General features: G+C 43.4%; 2 protein-coding genes across 10 annotated transcripts in view; one reads left to right on the top strand and one right to left on the bottom strand.

The window, feature by feature from the left end:
- LOC114564881 (rho GTPase-activating protein 12) overlaps positions 1-9,963 on the top strand; it is an 84,414-nt gene extending 74,451 nt beyond the window's left edge. For 8 of the 9 annotated variants that reach the window (XM_028592537.1, XM_028592536.1, XM_028592535.1 and 5 more), the window contains 10 exons: positions 73-154; positions 1,044-1,145; positions 1,890-1,988; positions 3,544-3,646; positions 3,918-4,037; positions 4,596-4,694; positions 5,640-5,717; positions 5,885-6,019; positions 6,661-6,766; positions 8,440-9,963. In XM_028592537.1, the coding sequence (XP_028448338.1) occupies positions 73-154; positions 1,044-1,145; positions 1,890-1,988; positions 3,544-3,646; positions 3,918-4,037; positions 4,596-4,694; positions 5,640-5,717; positions 5,885-6,019; positions 6,661-6,766; positions 8,440-8,614 (1,099 nt within the window). In that variant the 3' untranslated portion in view covers positions 8,615-9,963. The remainder of the gene's footprint in view (positions 1-72; positions 155-1,043; positions 1,146-1,889; positions 1,989-3,543; positions 3,647-3,917; positions 4,038-4,595; positions 4,695-5,639; positions 5,718-5,884; positions 6,020-6,660; positions 6,767-8,439) is intronic. The other variant, XM_028592531.1, reaches the window with a different exon arrangement.
- On the bottom strand, positions 9,707-14,355 carry LOC114564882 (GTPase IMAP family member 4-like). The gene is made up of 3 exons (XM_028592538.1): positions 14,334-14,355; positions 12,299-12,409; positions 9,707-10,949 (listed from the first exon to the last, which is right to left on the bottom strand). Exons 1-3 carry the CDS (start codon positions 14,350-14,352, stop codon positions 10,186-10,188), a joined length of 894 nt encoding a protein of 297 aa, XP_028448339.1. The 5' UTR covers positions 14,353-14,355; the 3' UTR covers positions 9,707-10,185.
- Positions 14,356-15,980: the final 1,625 nt, after the last annotated feature.

Genomic DNA, 15,980 nt, shown 5'->3' with positions numbered 1-15,980 from the left:
AATGCTGAATAGTGGGAAGGGCCTCTGCGGCTTCACTTTGTGTACTTACACAGTTTGTGAACTCTTCTGCAGGAAGAACTGGACTTCTTCCTGGACAGTGCTCCAAGGATCCACGCTGCTATTTGCCAAAGGCCAAGGAGGCGGGACCAGCTGGGTTAGTGACAGAGCCCCTTTTACCTTCTCCATACCAACACAGCAAGATCCTGCCTAGACAATATAGTAACTGTTCATTCACACGATGAGATGTACAGCTGTGCCTTTTTTATTTTTTTTATTTATGCTGCAGGGGTTCAGTTTTTCTGCCCTTGCCTATACAGTGCCTAAAGTTGACCCCACATTGGTTTGTCAGGTCACTGGATGGGAGTTTGGGTTGAATTTTTCTCTCTTTCTAGATGTTTCCTTTTCTGTCTCTTTCCATGCCTCCACCTCTCTACCTTTGGCTTCACCCCCCATCTTCCTTGTCTCCATCCCCGTTCCATCCCTCCATGCAGCCATACTACCACAGGGACTCCTTCCCTGAATTTCTCCTCTCACTGTTGAGTAACTGGAGGCCGTCTGCTAGGAAACGTCCTGCCGTCTCTTATGGCTGCTCTGGGCTGGTCAGAGCCTCCTCTGTATGTGCTTCCTCCTTCCTTGGTGTGCTTCTCTCTCCTCCTCCTCTTCCTCCTCCTCCTCTGCATGCCACCTCCCTCCTGTCTGTCACGACCCCCACCCCTCTGTGTGTCATTAGTCACTGGCATGGGCCAAAAATTACTGTGTTATTAGAGATGGTCCGATAATTTTTGCTTACCTATACCTGGACTTGCGGCCGATACCGATACTATCGTATCACACTGATTGTTAAATTTTAGTTGGAAGTTAAAAAGTTGATCAGAAAGGGGAATCCAGACTTTGAGTCTTAATCTGTACATTGTCAAAGCAGCATAATTGTTCTCCTCTACACAGATTGTTGCATGGTTGAACACTGCAGTCCTACAGTATATGAACAGGCCCTGCTGTGTGTTCATCTGCCCTCCTTTGACCCGTTTCCTCTCTCTGTCCAGTTCGGAGGCCCTCAGTCCAAACCAGAGTTCACCGTGGATCTGCGCGGCGGCTCGGTGGAATGGGCTTCCAAGGACAAGTCCAGCAAGAAGCACGTTGTAGAGGTGGGAGACATATCGGGCTTGTTTTCAATCTGTATTTGTTTTTTTCAAAGAAATAATTGAAAAAAAGCACAAACCCAAATAAAAAATCCACCCAGACCCTCCTCTGCAGCGCTGTTGAGGAAGGTCTGGCAATGCGAGACTACAACACCTTTCCAACATTTTAAAGAGCCCCTATTTGCTTTTTTTGATTTTTCCTGTCTGTGAGTGTGTTATATAGTTGTTTATGTACGTAATAGATGTATGAATTACAAAATCACATTACACTCCAAATGGAGCTCTCTCTCCCACGGACAGCACTTTTTCCACACTGCCTGAAACACCTCGCCCCCAATTCCTCCAATAGTGATGTCACTGTTTAAGAAAGCCAGCCCTGTTTTTCATACGTGCTGCCCATAGGTGCTGCCTGAGCAAGCGCAACCCGCCCAGTGGCTTGTTTGAATTTAGTTGACCAATCACAACAGAGCGGGCCAGCTGACCAATCAGACTATTCAGGAAGGCGGGCCAAGATCTCAGACAGACCGTTTCAGGTGGAGGCTCTGCAGCAATGGGCAGTATGAGAAACTAATTTTTTTTAAAAAGCAAAACATGTAAACCTATTCTAGGAGACCCCCTAGAGTACAAATATGATGCTGAAAATGAGTATAATAGGGGCTCTTTGAGGCGTTAAATTCCAAAACACTCCATATTAAAGATACTTGTGATTCTTCTTCTATTGATTCCTTTGTGTCTCTGTCCTGGCTGCAGGTAAAGACTCGGCAGGGCACAGAGCTGCTGATCCAGTCAGACAAAGACGACGTTGTCAGCGACTGGTACAGAGCGCTGCAGGACACCATCAGCACCCATGTGAGCACTCTACACCTTTATCCTGTCCCAAAACCTCTTCCTCTGTCAGTGGGCCAGATTGGACTCACATTATTACATAGCCTTCACCATACCTAGAGATTGGCATGGGGTACTTTACATAAGATCATCTCTCAATGCTAATCAAACCAGCTGTTAGGCTAACTGGAAAAAAACATTTATTTTAATTCCAAAGGCCAAGTGGGCCGGTAATGTTTCGAGGCCGCGAGTGCCGGTCTGATAATAGTTAAACATTGCAAATAACGCTGCCGCACGTGACCGAGCCGCACTGCCGGCTGAGCTGCCCGGCCACGCTGCCCGGTGCCGCGGCGCCCAGTGCCGCGGCGCCCAGTGGTCAAACTGTGCAGCATCTGCTCAATCCTTACGGAGGGCCGCAGCAGCCTCTTATTTCAATACAAACACAGGCTAATCAGAAAGCACTAATGGTCACAACCATGTCTAGGATTTTCAGAAATATAGGGGGATCAGTGAGCGCCCACCACCTGCACCCCCTACCCCCCCCCTCCCCCCAAAAATGGCATAGCCCTGGTCGGCCTATGACGTAAAGCCATCGAACACCTCTTTTTTTCTTTGTCACGTTTGGAAATCTATGTTGACAGAGTGTGTGAGTCTGATGATGGAAAGCCAAAAAAGAAAAGGGAAAGGTGGTGCAGAGATGGACTGACTCAAAAGGAAAAAAGGGGATTGTGTTACTGTCAGGAGGTTTTCAGCCTACAAGACATTAAAGAGCCCACGCCTTATTACTTTCTATTGCTAATAGAAAGTAATAAGGCACAGGGAGGTAAAAAATACCCTGCATACTGCAAGTAAACAAGGACTTTGGACTGTTGTTCATTCATTTACCATCTGAACATTCATACTGTGAGATTTTTTGTATGTGAGATTTTTTACTCAAAATGTGTGTGCTGGTCAGGGGGTACTTGGATAGAAACCTATTGAGATTGTGCCAGGTTGTTCAGAGGAGAAACCGAGGGGACTTTGTCACAGCTAACTGCTGTCACTGTCGGCGTGTTCATTTTTAAATGAAAGTACATATTTTCAATCAGATGTCCTTAATCTCTGCTGCATCTCCAACTGAACACCAGCTGTTCATTTGAACCACTGTGGGCAAACTGAGAACACAAACAGTAGAGGGATGAATACAGTACACATCCTGAAGGGGTTTGAAGTGTAATGAATCAATGGTTAAGTGTGTTTTTTTTCTTTCAAAAGACACTACTAAAACACTTGGATTCAAACTAAACATGTATAGAAAGCTACTTAACTCACTATGAACATTAAGACTGAATTGAAGCAGAAAAACAATTTTACAAACGGTAAAATAACGAGAATTATTTGACAAATAACTAGTTGAGTACACTCAACAGTTCAAGTTTGTAGTTGTCTGCCCTGAGAGTCCAAAGGTTCAGCAGATAGAGGTTTTTACAACGTGTGTGTGTGTGTGTGTGTGTGTGTGTGTGTGTGTGTGTGTGTGTGTGTGTGTGTGTGTGTGTGTGTGTGTGTGTGTGTGTTGTGTGTTGTGTGTTGTGTGTGTTAGGCCTGGGAGTCTGATGAGGCCATTGAAGAGGACCTGCCGGAGTCGCCCGGTGCGGAGAAACACGACAAGGAGAAAGACAACCGAGACTCAAAGAAAGGTCGAGGTCTGTGTGCTGTCTAATGGTGTAGAACAATCGTTTGCTGTATTTAGAAAGTATAGGACTATATAAACCCCCTACATAGACCCCTACAACTGACAGTTGAGAAACTGAACAGAGTTCACCCGGTATACATGAGTCATAAATGAAAGTCATACGCCATGTGTCCCACTTGCTCCATAAAGCAACTGCGTATCAGTTTCATTTCCTCAAAGCATCATGGCGGTCAGTGTGTTGAGACGAGTGGTGGACAACATGTCCCATCTGTCCTCTGCAGCCATGAAGACCTCCACCAGCATGGACAACTCGGACAACAAGAAGACCAAACACAAGCTGAAGAAGTTCCTGACCCGCCGTCCCACCCTGCAGGCGGTCCGAGACAAGGGCTACATCAAAGGTACCGGACTGCCATCGCTTTGACTCAGTAGCACAAGCTTTACTCATATCTGTGGGGGGGGAAAGGCTCAGTGTTCCCTCTTTTTTTTTTCTCTTATTTATTGTTTTAAGCCATTAACCTGCTAGGTACTGCAGATGAAAATTAGCCTGTATGGCTAAATCTGGCACATTTACATGTCATCTATCTGTGTTGCGATATATGTAAATAGTTTCTTGACACTGACTTATCATACATAAATAGTATTAAGAGTTTCTTAACATAAATCAATTAACCTTACCTTAATTATAACCTATTTGGATATTTCATGTGTCCGCCAACGAACGAGTTTGCCCACAGGAATCTTGTATAATTATATATATATATATATATATATAATTTGTTGCAGGAGGTTTTCAGCCTACGAGACATTAAAGAGCCCGCAGAGAAACAGCCGTCCTCTCTTTTATCACTAATAGAAAGTAATAAGGCACAGGGAGGTAAAAAAAAACCTGCATACTGCAAGTAAACAAGGACTCTGGACTGTTTTATGACTACGGCTTTGTCTCTGCGTGTTTCCAGATCAGGTGTTCGGCTGCAGTCTGTCCAGTTTGTGTCAGAGGGAGAACGTCACAGTGCCCATCTTTGTCAAGATGTGCATCGACCACGTGGAGAACAACGGTGGGTTCAGATGTGTGTCCTCGTACCAGACCTGAGTCAGAAGAAAAGGATTCTGGTGTCTTTTTTTAATGTGCATGTCATAAAAGAAGGGTGGCTTTACTGCCTCATGATAACACAGGGTGTGCACAGTCACTGTTCTTTTCTGGTGCTCTAAGCAAATAAAAATAGAGTATAATACTGATAGAGCAGTAACAACTCCAAATGTTGCTGTGCTATGAAATAATTGCGATTAACGATATAATTGTCAAATTTAAAAAATATTCATTTATGTATTACTTTTTCAGACAAATTAAAGTTGTGAATGAATCCCAGGATACATATTTCGGTTAAATCGCTGTCATGTGACCCAGATAATGTAATAACACAGGTACAAGTAAACCGCGCCTCGTCTTTTTTTGATAGAATGATTATATAGGGTATTTTACACTGTTCCTTAAGGTCTCCTAATGGGGTATGTAACATTGGTTGGGCTGAAAATGGCCCACTTGCTATTCTATGGGCCCTAAACTACCCTGTGAATATGGCTCTATTTGGAAGAGCTTTTCTTCCAAATATGGTATGCTCATGAATATTTAGATGAGCTGCGCGCTGATTGGTTGAGCGAAGCATATACAAATACATTGGAGATGAGACAGCAGGTCTCATATTTCAGACACTGCAGTGTTTTACATTGTTTGTCTGCAATTTATTAATAAATTCCCTTCTGAGACTTTTTTTATGCGAGAAACTATGTAAAGCTCAAATATGGGCCGTTTTACAAAAATTGATGGCTAATTGCAAATTAGGTAAAACGTGTCGGATTTCGGGAGCTCTGTTACTGGACTACCAAATGTAGTTCGGAGCTCCAGATTATGTAAATAAAATTGCGATAAGACAGTAATGTAATAATTGTTACAGGCCTAATTACTGAGCTGATTAATGGTTTCCTCCCATGATCCCCTGCAGGTCTGTGTATAGACGGGCTGTACAGAGTTAGTGGGAACCTGGCTATCATACAAAAACTACGTTTTGCTGTCAATCACGGTAAGTTACTGCCCTCCTTCATAGTATGAGAAAAAACAACATGGAGAATAATATGAAATGGTTATTTAGAAATATTCTGGCAGTTTTTTTTATTAATTTTTTTGGTCACGTTAGACTTTCTACGTGTGTAAGTCCTTCTGAAAGAACTGGTTTTTGTGTGTGTCCAGATGAGAAGGTCAACCTGACGGACGACAAGTGGGAGGACATCCACGTGACCACTGGAGCGTTGAAGATGTACTTCAGAGAGCTGCCTGAGCCTCTCTTCACCTACGCTCTCTTCCATGACTTTGTCGGCGCCATCAGTACGTGTTACATACAGCTGTACCACAAATGTCTGTATTTCTTCATGCATTCACTCACACTGAAGGGAGTGTACTGTCTGTTACTAAACCTCTTTACTTCAGGGAATGTACTGCTGCAAACCCCCAAACCACCATGTTGCTGAATTCTTCTTGTCATGGACCTCAGCTCAATAAGCATTATTTCCCCAGGAGTTTCTTATGGAGTGATTTTGTTACAGATTTTGGGCTTACTTGAATAATTTAAACTGAAAGCAGGGAGATGTCCAATAGTGAGGCATTTGATTTGAGCTTTTATTTCATTTGTATTGTCCAGTTGGGAATTCAAATGAAATGACTTTGTTTGGAAAACCTTATGGAAACTTTAATGGACCACTGAAGACCCCAAACCCCACTTAATAAACCACTTATTTTAGGGATTAACCACTGGTAATTTAGCCATAAACCACTAGCATCAAGGTTCACTTTATCCAACATTGCACCAGTGAAGCAATACAAGGATGCAAGGAAGGAAGGATTTTTTGTTACCAGTGGGGTTAGGTCAAAATGGCGGGCCGCCACTACAAAATCTACATAGAGGAAACACTGTCTTTGCTGAATCCGGATTGTTCAGTCCGACTTTGATGAATGTTTTCTGTTCGCAGAGTCTCCAGACTACAAGCAACGAGTTCAGTCCATCAAAGATCTGATCAAACAGCTGCCCAAACCCAACCACGACACCATGCAGGCCCTCTTCAAACACCTCCGGAAGTAAGACAAGCCTCTTTTTCACTCGGAACACAATATCTGATTAGAAAAATAACAATGCATAGGCACCATTTCAACACATGAAAACAATGTACACACACGTGTCAAATTCCATTATAATAAATAACAAATCTGATTCTACAAATAACACCGCATTATGGAGCCTATTGACATACAGTAGAGCAGGGGTCTTCAGCGTTTTTTAAGGCCAAGGACCCCTTAGCTGAAAAAGAGAAGCTTTTTAAATAAAAATTGTTGGTATATTCATATATTTATACATCATGTTTTAATGTTAATATGTGGCACAGTGAATCCTTAAAGGAACACGCCGACTTTTTGGGACTTTGTCTTATTCCCCGTCTCCCCCAGAGTTAGAGAAGTCCATACGTACCCTTCTCATCTCCGTGTGTGTTGTAACTTTGTCAGGTCACTGGATGGGAGTTTGGGTTGAATTTTTCTCTCTTTCTAGATGTTTCCTTTTCTGTCTCTTTCCATGCCTCCACCTCTCTACCTTTGGCTTCACCCCCCCCATGCCAACATTTTCCTATTTACATGTTGTGATTTGTATAATCACAGCGTGTACAAATAACAAGGTCACAGGTAGGGCTGCCACCTCTTAGTCGACTAATCAGTCGTTTTGGTCTTAGTCGACTAAGATTTCTTTAGTCGATTAGTCATTTTTTATGCTTATTCATGCTTAATTACTCATTTCCAAGTAAACACAAGATTTAAAGTGGTGCTTTTGCAGGATTAATTGTGGAGAAACTCAGTTTTACAGATGGTTAATTAACTCCATTTATATTGTGCTTTTCTAGTCTTAACCACCTCTCAAAGTGCACAGCTCTGTCAATTAAATCAACTAATCGATTAGTCGACAAAATTGTATAAGTGTTAGTCGACTAAGAATTTCTTTAGTCGAGGACAGCCCTAGTCACATGACATCTTCTAACAGTATACATACTGGGAACTATATTCTCAGAAGGCGAAGCACTGCTACTTGGGTGGAGTGATTTGCTCGCAGCACCTGAGAAGCCCCGTGGTGAGGAGCAGAGAGTTCGCCTGGAGTTCACTCAGAGTTGGAGTAATATCACTCCGCAGAAGTAGCAGCGCTTGGCCTTCTGAGAATATAGTTCCCAGTATGTATACAGTTAGAAGATGGCTGTGTGTCATGTGACCTTGTTATTTGTACACGCTGTGACTATACAAATCACAACATGTAAATAGGAACATGTTGGTGTTATTTTGTCACTTATTGGGAGCAGTAGGCTAGATGGAGCCGGTTACCTCCAGGATCTATGCTAAGCTAGGCTATCGGTGGGTGCGTCAGACAGAGTTAGGACACACACGGAGATGAGAAGGGTACGTATGGACTTATCTAACTCTGGGGGAGACGCTGAATTGTGTTCCTTTTAAGCTTAACTGTACCTTATGGCTATGTTAGCTGTAGGCCATTAATCCTATCATCAGTGTTAAAAAAAACAATATCTTTAATAATAATATGTTGGATTCATGTTGATGTATATTTTCTGACATTTTATGACAATGGATGTCAGCAACTCTGAGGACCCCCTAGGGGTCCCGGACCCCCTGTTGAAGGTCTCAGCAGTAGAGTGTTACCGTGTTGGTTGAGTTCCCTTTGAGAGCCGCTGGGTCTACCTGTGCCTTGTTCCCCCCAGGGTGATCGACCACGGGGAGGAGAACCGGATGACCACCCAGAGCGTGGCCATCGTGTTCGGACCCACGCTGCTGCGGCCTGAAACGGAGACCTGGAACATTGCGGTCCACATGGTGTACCAGAACCAGATAGTGGAGCTCATACTGCTGGAGTACGAGAACATTTTCGGCAGGTAGAAAGAGATGCCGGAGGATGAGCCTTTTTTTCTTCTTCCACTCTCTCTCCCTCCCAAACGCAGAGCTCTTCCTAACCCAGCATGGCCCTGCCAAAGACGGCCTGGCCTGGCTTGGCCTGGTCCGGCCCGGGCCAGCTTCTCTTCATCTCAAACCAACCTGCGGTCTTTGGCTTCTCCATTCGTACGACCTCCGGACCAAAGCCACGCCAACATGCCCAGAACCAAAACGTGGATGTAACTAACTAGCAACCGAAACATGTTTAGACCCTTTGCACTTTTTCAGCATCTCATTTCTCCTCCTGCAGCTGCATTTGTGCCACTTTACTGCAAAGGCGACATTCTCATGTTCCTACACTGGATTCCTAAAACTAATACACAGTTCCAAACAAGCCTCTGCTACTGCACAGACTCCCTGAGACCAAAGCAGCAGCAGAAGAAGAAGAAAAGTGGGCCTCAGTAGCCTCTGTTCCAGAGGAAGCGTCAGTATTGGAGGTTGGAGAATGTACTGTACTGTATATGTACCTACTGTATATGACCCTGTAAAGACTCCTCACTCCTGGATGAACTACACTGGTTGAACCAACAGAAGTAACCAAACTACTGTGCTTGGCTTTAGACATTTAGACACTAAGAGAAGTTAAGTAGAAGGAGGGATGAAATGGAGGTATTTTTTTTTATTTAGGAATTCTGTGACCATTTTCTGTCCTTTCCGTACCGCTCTCCCTTTCACCTTCTCTTTATTAATGTAAATATTTTGCTCCCCTTCTACCTCTTTCCATTTCCCTCCGAATACTTCTCCTTCCTTTTCTTCCTGTAATTCCTGAAATACCGGACCAGGGTCCTCTGAACACATAGAGGTTTCAGCCTGTAATATATATATATATATATATCTGCACGTCACCTTCTCCTTTCGGCGTTACGAACAAATCAGCTTGCAGCGGTCAGAACTTGAAAGAAGCAAACGGTACTCTGCTCCGTCTTTCCTCGACTTGTGGATATTAAATGTGAAGGCAGGCGGCCTTTAAACATGACTCCGTTGATACATGTGTACAGTGTTTAATGCGTGTGCATGAGGGTGAGGTGGATGGATGAATGGATTTAATGACAATTTATTGTACAAATAGTAAATATAAAGTACGTACGTATGCCTGGAATGTTAAACGATATGATATGAGGGAGAAATCACTATTCCGTGATCATGGTGTAACCGACAGATAAAATAAAAGTTAAGAACTGGGGATGTAGAGGTTTACCTGCGTGTCAGGTGAATGAAAGATTGTTGAATGTAAACTTTGGAGAGTGACTGTCTGCTTTATCAAACTGGAATAAAGACCTCTAATAAGAAATATTTCCAAAGGAGATATTCTTTGTTTTTATACTTTTGTGCTACAGTAGTTCCAAATAAATGTTCAAGGATGTGACACTGCCAGGATTTGAGTTCTGATCACACATGTTGAGTTTTCTGCATGTATTTCCAGTATTAAACTCACTTAAAGCCCATCATTTAAAACAAACTGAACAAGCTGTTATATATTATAGTCCAGATGAAGACAGTCGAGTGTCCGGCTGAGTTTAGTTCAGTTTCAGGGCCTCGTGGAACTTGAGAATGTCTTCCATGGAGTCGGTCTTCACTGTGTGCTCCACAACGTGACGGACTCCTCTCTCTAAAGCGCGGTAGTACCGCCTCACCTCCTGCAGCTCCGACTGCAGTCTCTTCTCCACCTCTTGGCGCTCCTGTTGAGCTTCGCTCAGCTTCTTCTCGTACTTTGACTCCACAGATCTGATACTTTCCTCCAGTGTCTTGTCGTAGAACTCTCTGAGCTCCTCCTCTCTCTTGAGCAGCATCTTAGACACCTCCTCGTAGGTGTAGTTGGAGTGAAACCGTCCTCCGTTGGCACCGACCATCTCCTCCACCTTCTCCAGCAGGCCCAGCACCTGTCCCCGATCGTTGGCTCTGAGGTTGTTGAAGACGTGGTACCGGTTCTCCACCTTCTCCAGGATGGTCTGCAGCTCGGGTCCGGCCTTCTCCACCAGCTGTGCGAAGTCCGACGTGACCCTGTCTCCGTATGTGAAGAGGATGATGGTGTACTTCCAGGCGTCCTCTCCAAAGATCTCCTCCACCTTCCCGACAGCGTCTCGCTCCTCTGCCGTGAAAGGCCCCAGCTTGATGACCAGCAGGATGGCGTGGGGCCCCGGGGCCGACATGTTGATGCATTTGGCGATCTCTCGCTTTACGTGTTCGTCCTCCTGCGAGGTGTCGAAGAGGCCGGGAGTGTCGACGATGGTCACCTGCCTGTTGCACACCTCACCGGTCTGCTTACGGCACTGTTTAGTGACTGGGGAGAGAAAACGGAGTGACTCAACATGGGCTTGGTGTTACAGTCCGAATCAGAAAACGGTGTACTGAACTCTTCAACACATCCTCTGAGTAGTAGCTGCAGTAGACGCTAACATGCTAACACGTGCTAAGCTGCTAGTAGTAGTAGTGGCCAGGTGCACTCGCTGGCTATACTTGACACTGATTGGTTTGTAGACGGACGTGCGTCCGATGTCGGCGTGTTTTCAAGTCTGCGGTTTGCCCGCTTTCGTAGTTTGATGGAAAATTAACAGATTTATTTCGTTGCCGTTATAATAATATTAGTTTGGCATTACTGCCAGCAGCACCGAATGTAACCCTTGTGTTGTCTTCCCATCGACAATGCAACTTTTGGTTACGCTTTACTTGAAGGTATCTACATAAGAGTGACATGAACGTGTCATAAACATTATAAACAAGTCATAAACGTTTATGACATAACGCTTCTTTTAGTGAGTGTCATTCAGTTTTTGTCATGACAAATTATGGTTAGGGTTCATGTGTCATGACTGTGTCATGTCACTCTTATGTACTGTAATACTTTCAAGTAAAGTGTTACCCAACTTTTCGTTTTTCTGGTTCAAATTTAAAAATGAAAACCGTAAGACACTTGTGTCACTTTTCCGATGTCTTAGTCAATTTTTCTTTCCAACGTTTGTGTCACTTTTTAAACATTCTTTTAACAATTATTTTCTTCAAATGCTATAAAATTGGATAAAACACCCAAATTCAATGAAAGTATTGAACTGATCATTTAGGGCGTTTTCACACCTGAAAGTCCGAACCAAGGTTCATGTTTTTGTTACAACGGCCTTAGTTTACTTGTGAAGAGTGTTGTACGGAACCACCACCGTTATTTTTATTTATTTTTTGACAATTTGGTTGAAAGAAACCCAAATTTCTAACTCGAGGACAACAGGAGGGATAAGCAAAATACTCAAGACTAGTTTGAATTTGCCAAATGAACGCCAACAGTTGGTCAGAACTTTCAGTAATCTGTCTGAAGGTCCAGGGGAGTGTCAATGTCATGGGAGCACTCAAAAGAGAGTGACGTCATTGCGGTGCACGAGCGCTCCCAAGCACCTATGTAGAAATTTGAAATTTTCACGTTGCAACGACACGGACCACAACAACTGTGATTGGTCCACTAGGTTGTGGCTTGATAACTCTGAGTTGAGCCTATGTAGTGCTATAAATCAGCCTAACGATACGGTGTTTGGTCCTTATTGTCGTACCAGTCTCTGACTTCCCGTGGTCAGCGGGACGATCACACTGAAAAACCAATCGTCTGGTAGAAGTAAGTTGATTTTTTTTCTGCGTTTGTCTTACCGGACAGACGGCTGACATCTGCAGTGAAGGCTGGTCCTCCCAGTATGGTGTTTCCACTGGAGCTCTTCCCTGATCCGGTCCTCCCAACAACAACCAGTCTCATCTCTGACACTGGAACACAGAGAAGAAAAGACTGGCTTTATTCAGCCAGCTGCTTGTTTTGCACTTAAAAGAAATATAATGATTGAAGCTACAGACATATAAACCCGAATTCACAATGAGAAACATCATGACAGAAAATCTCAATGACTCCCAGTTTCTGGTAAACTGTTTGAATTATCGGCACAAAACTGAACGTATAAAACAAATATCGGTTTCTCTGATAGATGACCAGCAATGTCAATCTCAGGTTCATGTTGACTAGAGCCTCATAATCCTATTTTACACGTGCTATTTTGAGTCCGTTTTAACTTTTTGACAGCGGACACACTGGATGATGTGCCCTCATATTGGAAGTATTGCCGCGAGCATTAGCCAAGCGACAGTGCTTGCACAGTTTCCATTTTATCCTGTCTGTCAGGTAACCGTACATCCGTACCGTTCTCTAGGAGCAGACGGAGAGGCTGGCTGACAGCTGCACGTGGTTTCACTACGGATAGTCTGGTATAAAGTACTTCAAAACAATACTTGAGTAAAAGTACAAGTATGTTACCAGAAAATGACTTTGGTAGAAGTTAAAGTCTCCTTTTAGAATATTACTTGAGTAAAAGTCTTAAAAGTATGATATTTACTTTACTTAAGTATAATAAGTCATTTTCTGATATTAAATGTACTTATGTAGCATTAGAAGTAAAAGTTAAAGAAAATGTTGATTATGAACTTTATGGCCAAAGGTGTTTAACGTTATATTCATCACCACTGCCGTCCGTGTGATCATCTGTTACCATGGCGGCAGAGCCTGCAGCAGGTGCTTCCCTATCAGTCATTATGCCGCCGCCGCCTCCTCCTCCTCCTCCTCCTCCTCTTCTTCTTTAGTTTTGGCCTATGGTTGTTTTTTTGCCGCTTGGCAACAAACAGGCATCAGGTCACCAACTGGAATTGAGTGAGCAGTATCTCGGGTATCTAGGAGCTCTTTTCCAGTCCAACAAATTTCTTCCGATTTTATTTTGTAGTAACTAAGATGCTTATAGAGGTAATGTAGTGGAGTAAAAGAAAAAAGTTTCCGGAAATATAAATAACAAAGTAAAGGACAGATGCGTGAAAATTCTGCTTAAGTACAATACTGAAGTATTTGTACTTTGTTACATTACAACACTGACTGTGGACCAAGGATTTTTCCACCCAGTAACTTTATTTGAAGTTTTTTTTCTGCCTTTTTGACTGAAATCTGGAAGACTAAACGAACCGACCGACACATGCCTGCCTGGATTTTTGACTTGAACTGGTCCATCTCTAGGAGTTGAGGTGAAGATATGATGTGGTTTGTGTTGATAATGACGTAATAATGTCTGGTCACGGTGCACTTTATTGTGTGAATTGGTATTTCTTGGGTCATTCTGCTGCTTTCTTAGATGTGATTGAGGTTTTATACCCTGGAGAACGGGAAAGTCAACCGCAGCACTCCCGTCTCCTTTAGTACTGTATGTCTGTGTTGTTTCCATCTATTGTACCCTATGCCTTGCTGTAAAACCCATTGCCCTGCATGGAAAAAAATAAAGTTGAAAATGTAAAGATGACTGTGACCCCTGAATGCGTCAGTGCTCTTGACGTCCTGCTGTTGCTGCAGGATGCCAACAGGTAGAACTGATAGAAGAAAAAAAGGAAAATCCAAGGCACTCTTCTTGAAAATTATTTTAAAAGCCTTTATTTTACTGGCTATTTCCTAATAGCATGCGATTATGAAATAGCCAGGGAAATAAAGGCTTTTTAAATAATTTGGAAGAAGAGTGCCTTGGATTTTCCTTTTTTTCTACACTAGAATTCCAGACCCCAAAGAGCACCTTCAAACATCTGATTGAATTTCCTGAGCACCCTGGACTTTTGTCTTTCTTAGGTAGAACTGGATGTTTGTTAGAAGTGATGGAAGGTTTCATACTGTTTTCAGGTTTATCCATACTTCTTCTCCTTCCTGCTGAGAGAGAGAGAGAGAGAGAGCGAGAGAGAGAGAGAGAGAGAGAGAGAGAGAGAGAGAGAGAGAGAGAGAGAGAGAGAGAGAGAGAGAGAGAGTGTTAATTTGACGCACGGTTCGAGTCCCATCAGGAGGACGCGTGTAAAGGTGTGGGGACTTCTATAAACTGCCTCCGATGTTTAACAGAATCAGTCCGATGCGTTGTAATGAATTGTTGCAGAATGATAAAGGACACATTAATAACAGTTTTTGTGTGCGTGGACATTTTTGCCACGAAGTTGTCCAGAGGGTACAAAATGAATCATTTAAGTATAAAAAAAACATGTAAGAGTAAAAAACACTGGATTTAAAAAATGTTGACTACAAAGAAAGGTTCCTACAAAATGTCATGCCATAATAAGCAGTAACACAGCAAAAATGATCACAAAATGAAAAAAAAGAAAAACTTGAGAAAAATGCCCGAAGAGGGCATGAGGGTTAAGGTTATGTTTCATACCAGGATTAATTTAATGTTACAGCATCAGTTCTGCAAAAGTATATATAGTCTTAAAAAAAAGTGTATATATTTTCTATCTAGTTTGAACATTACCTATTTCAGATGAATCGTATCAAAATAAAAGTCAAATGAAAGTCTGTTTATCGTCACTGATGAAAAATACTTCTTTTAAAATCGTCTCCTCGTCGCTTTCACTTTCTGGGTGTGGGCAGACAACTCCACATTTTAACTCTAAGTCATAGGGTAGGCCTATATAATAAACACACACACACACACACACACACACACACACACACACACACACACACACACACACACACACACACACACACACACACACACACACACACACACACACACACACACAGCGCGGAGTGGGGCTCTCCGATGCTCGGAGGCGAGCCGTGGCCGGTTCGGAGCCCTACCGCTGGCGGAGATGCGACAGCGAGGACCGGTTCCACGGCTTGGTCAGCAACATGAACTCGTAGCGGCCGGTGGAGCATCCGAGGGGTTTTTAGCTTTAGGAGAAGACTGTTAACCCTACCGACGGAAGCTGCCTGTGAAAACCCTAGTTTTATACAGTTTATGGTAAAGCACAGCGAGACAACATTTATGCTGTTTTTCAAAGTATGCGTTGATCTGTGACAACTGTCCCACCGTCATTTGTCCGGCCCCGGCTGGTAGTGACCCAGGTTGTGCAATTTACATTGAAATCGACCCTAGTCCTACCCTGATCAAAGCCAGCTGGCGACCTGCCATTCAAGCCATTCAAGCCATCCAAACATACAGTCGACCTGGGTTATACCCTGAGCAGTTGGAGTGAAAGGGTTATAAGACAACGCGGGGGTTCTTCCTCTGGCAAACTTTCATTGACTTATTTTGTATGCTAGCCACTCCACGTTAATCCGTGGTTACTTTTAACAGCAATTTGAGTGATGACACTATCCTGTGGCTGGTGCGTTCAAAGCTGTAGGCTACTGAAATGAAATCCACTTCATTCATTTCCCCAAGTTAGCTTGCGACGATCCTCTCTTTGCTTCTGGCCGACTACTGTTGGTGCTGCGCCTCAGGGATAGCCAATCAAGTCCAAAATATAAAATGAGGCTGTAGTGTAGTAC

The sequence above is a fragment of the Perca flavescens genome, chromosome 12 (assembly GCF_004354835.1).
Source record: "Perca flavescens isolate YP-PL-M2 chromosome 12, PFLA_1.0, whole genome shotgun sequence".
Taxonomy (NCBI): Eukaryota; Metazoa; Chordata; class Actinopteri; order Perciformes; family Percidae; genus Perca; species Perca flavescens.
The sequence above is the reverse complement of the archived record's forward strand: the minus strand, read 5'-3'. Positions and strand labels throughout refer to the sequence as shown.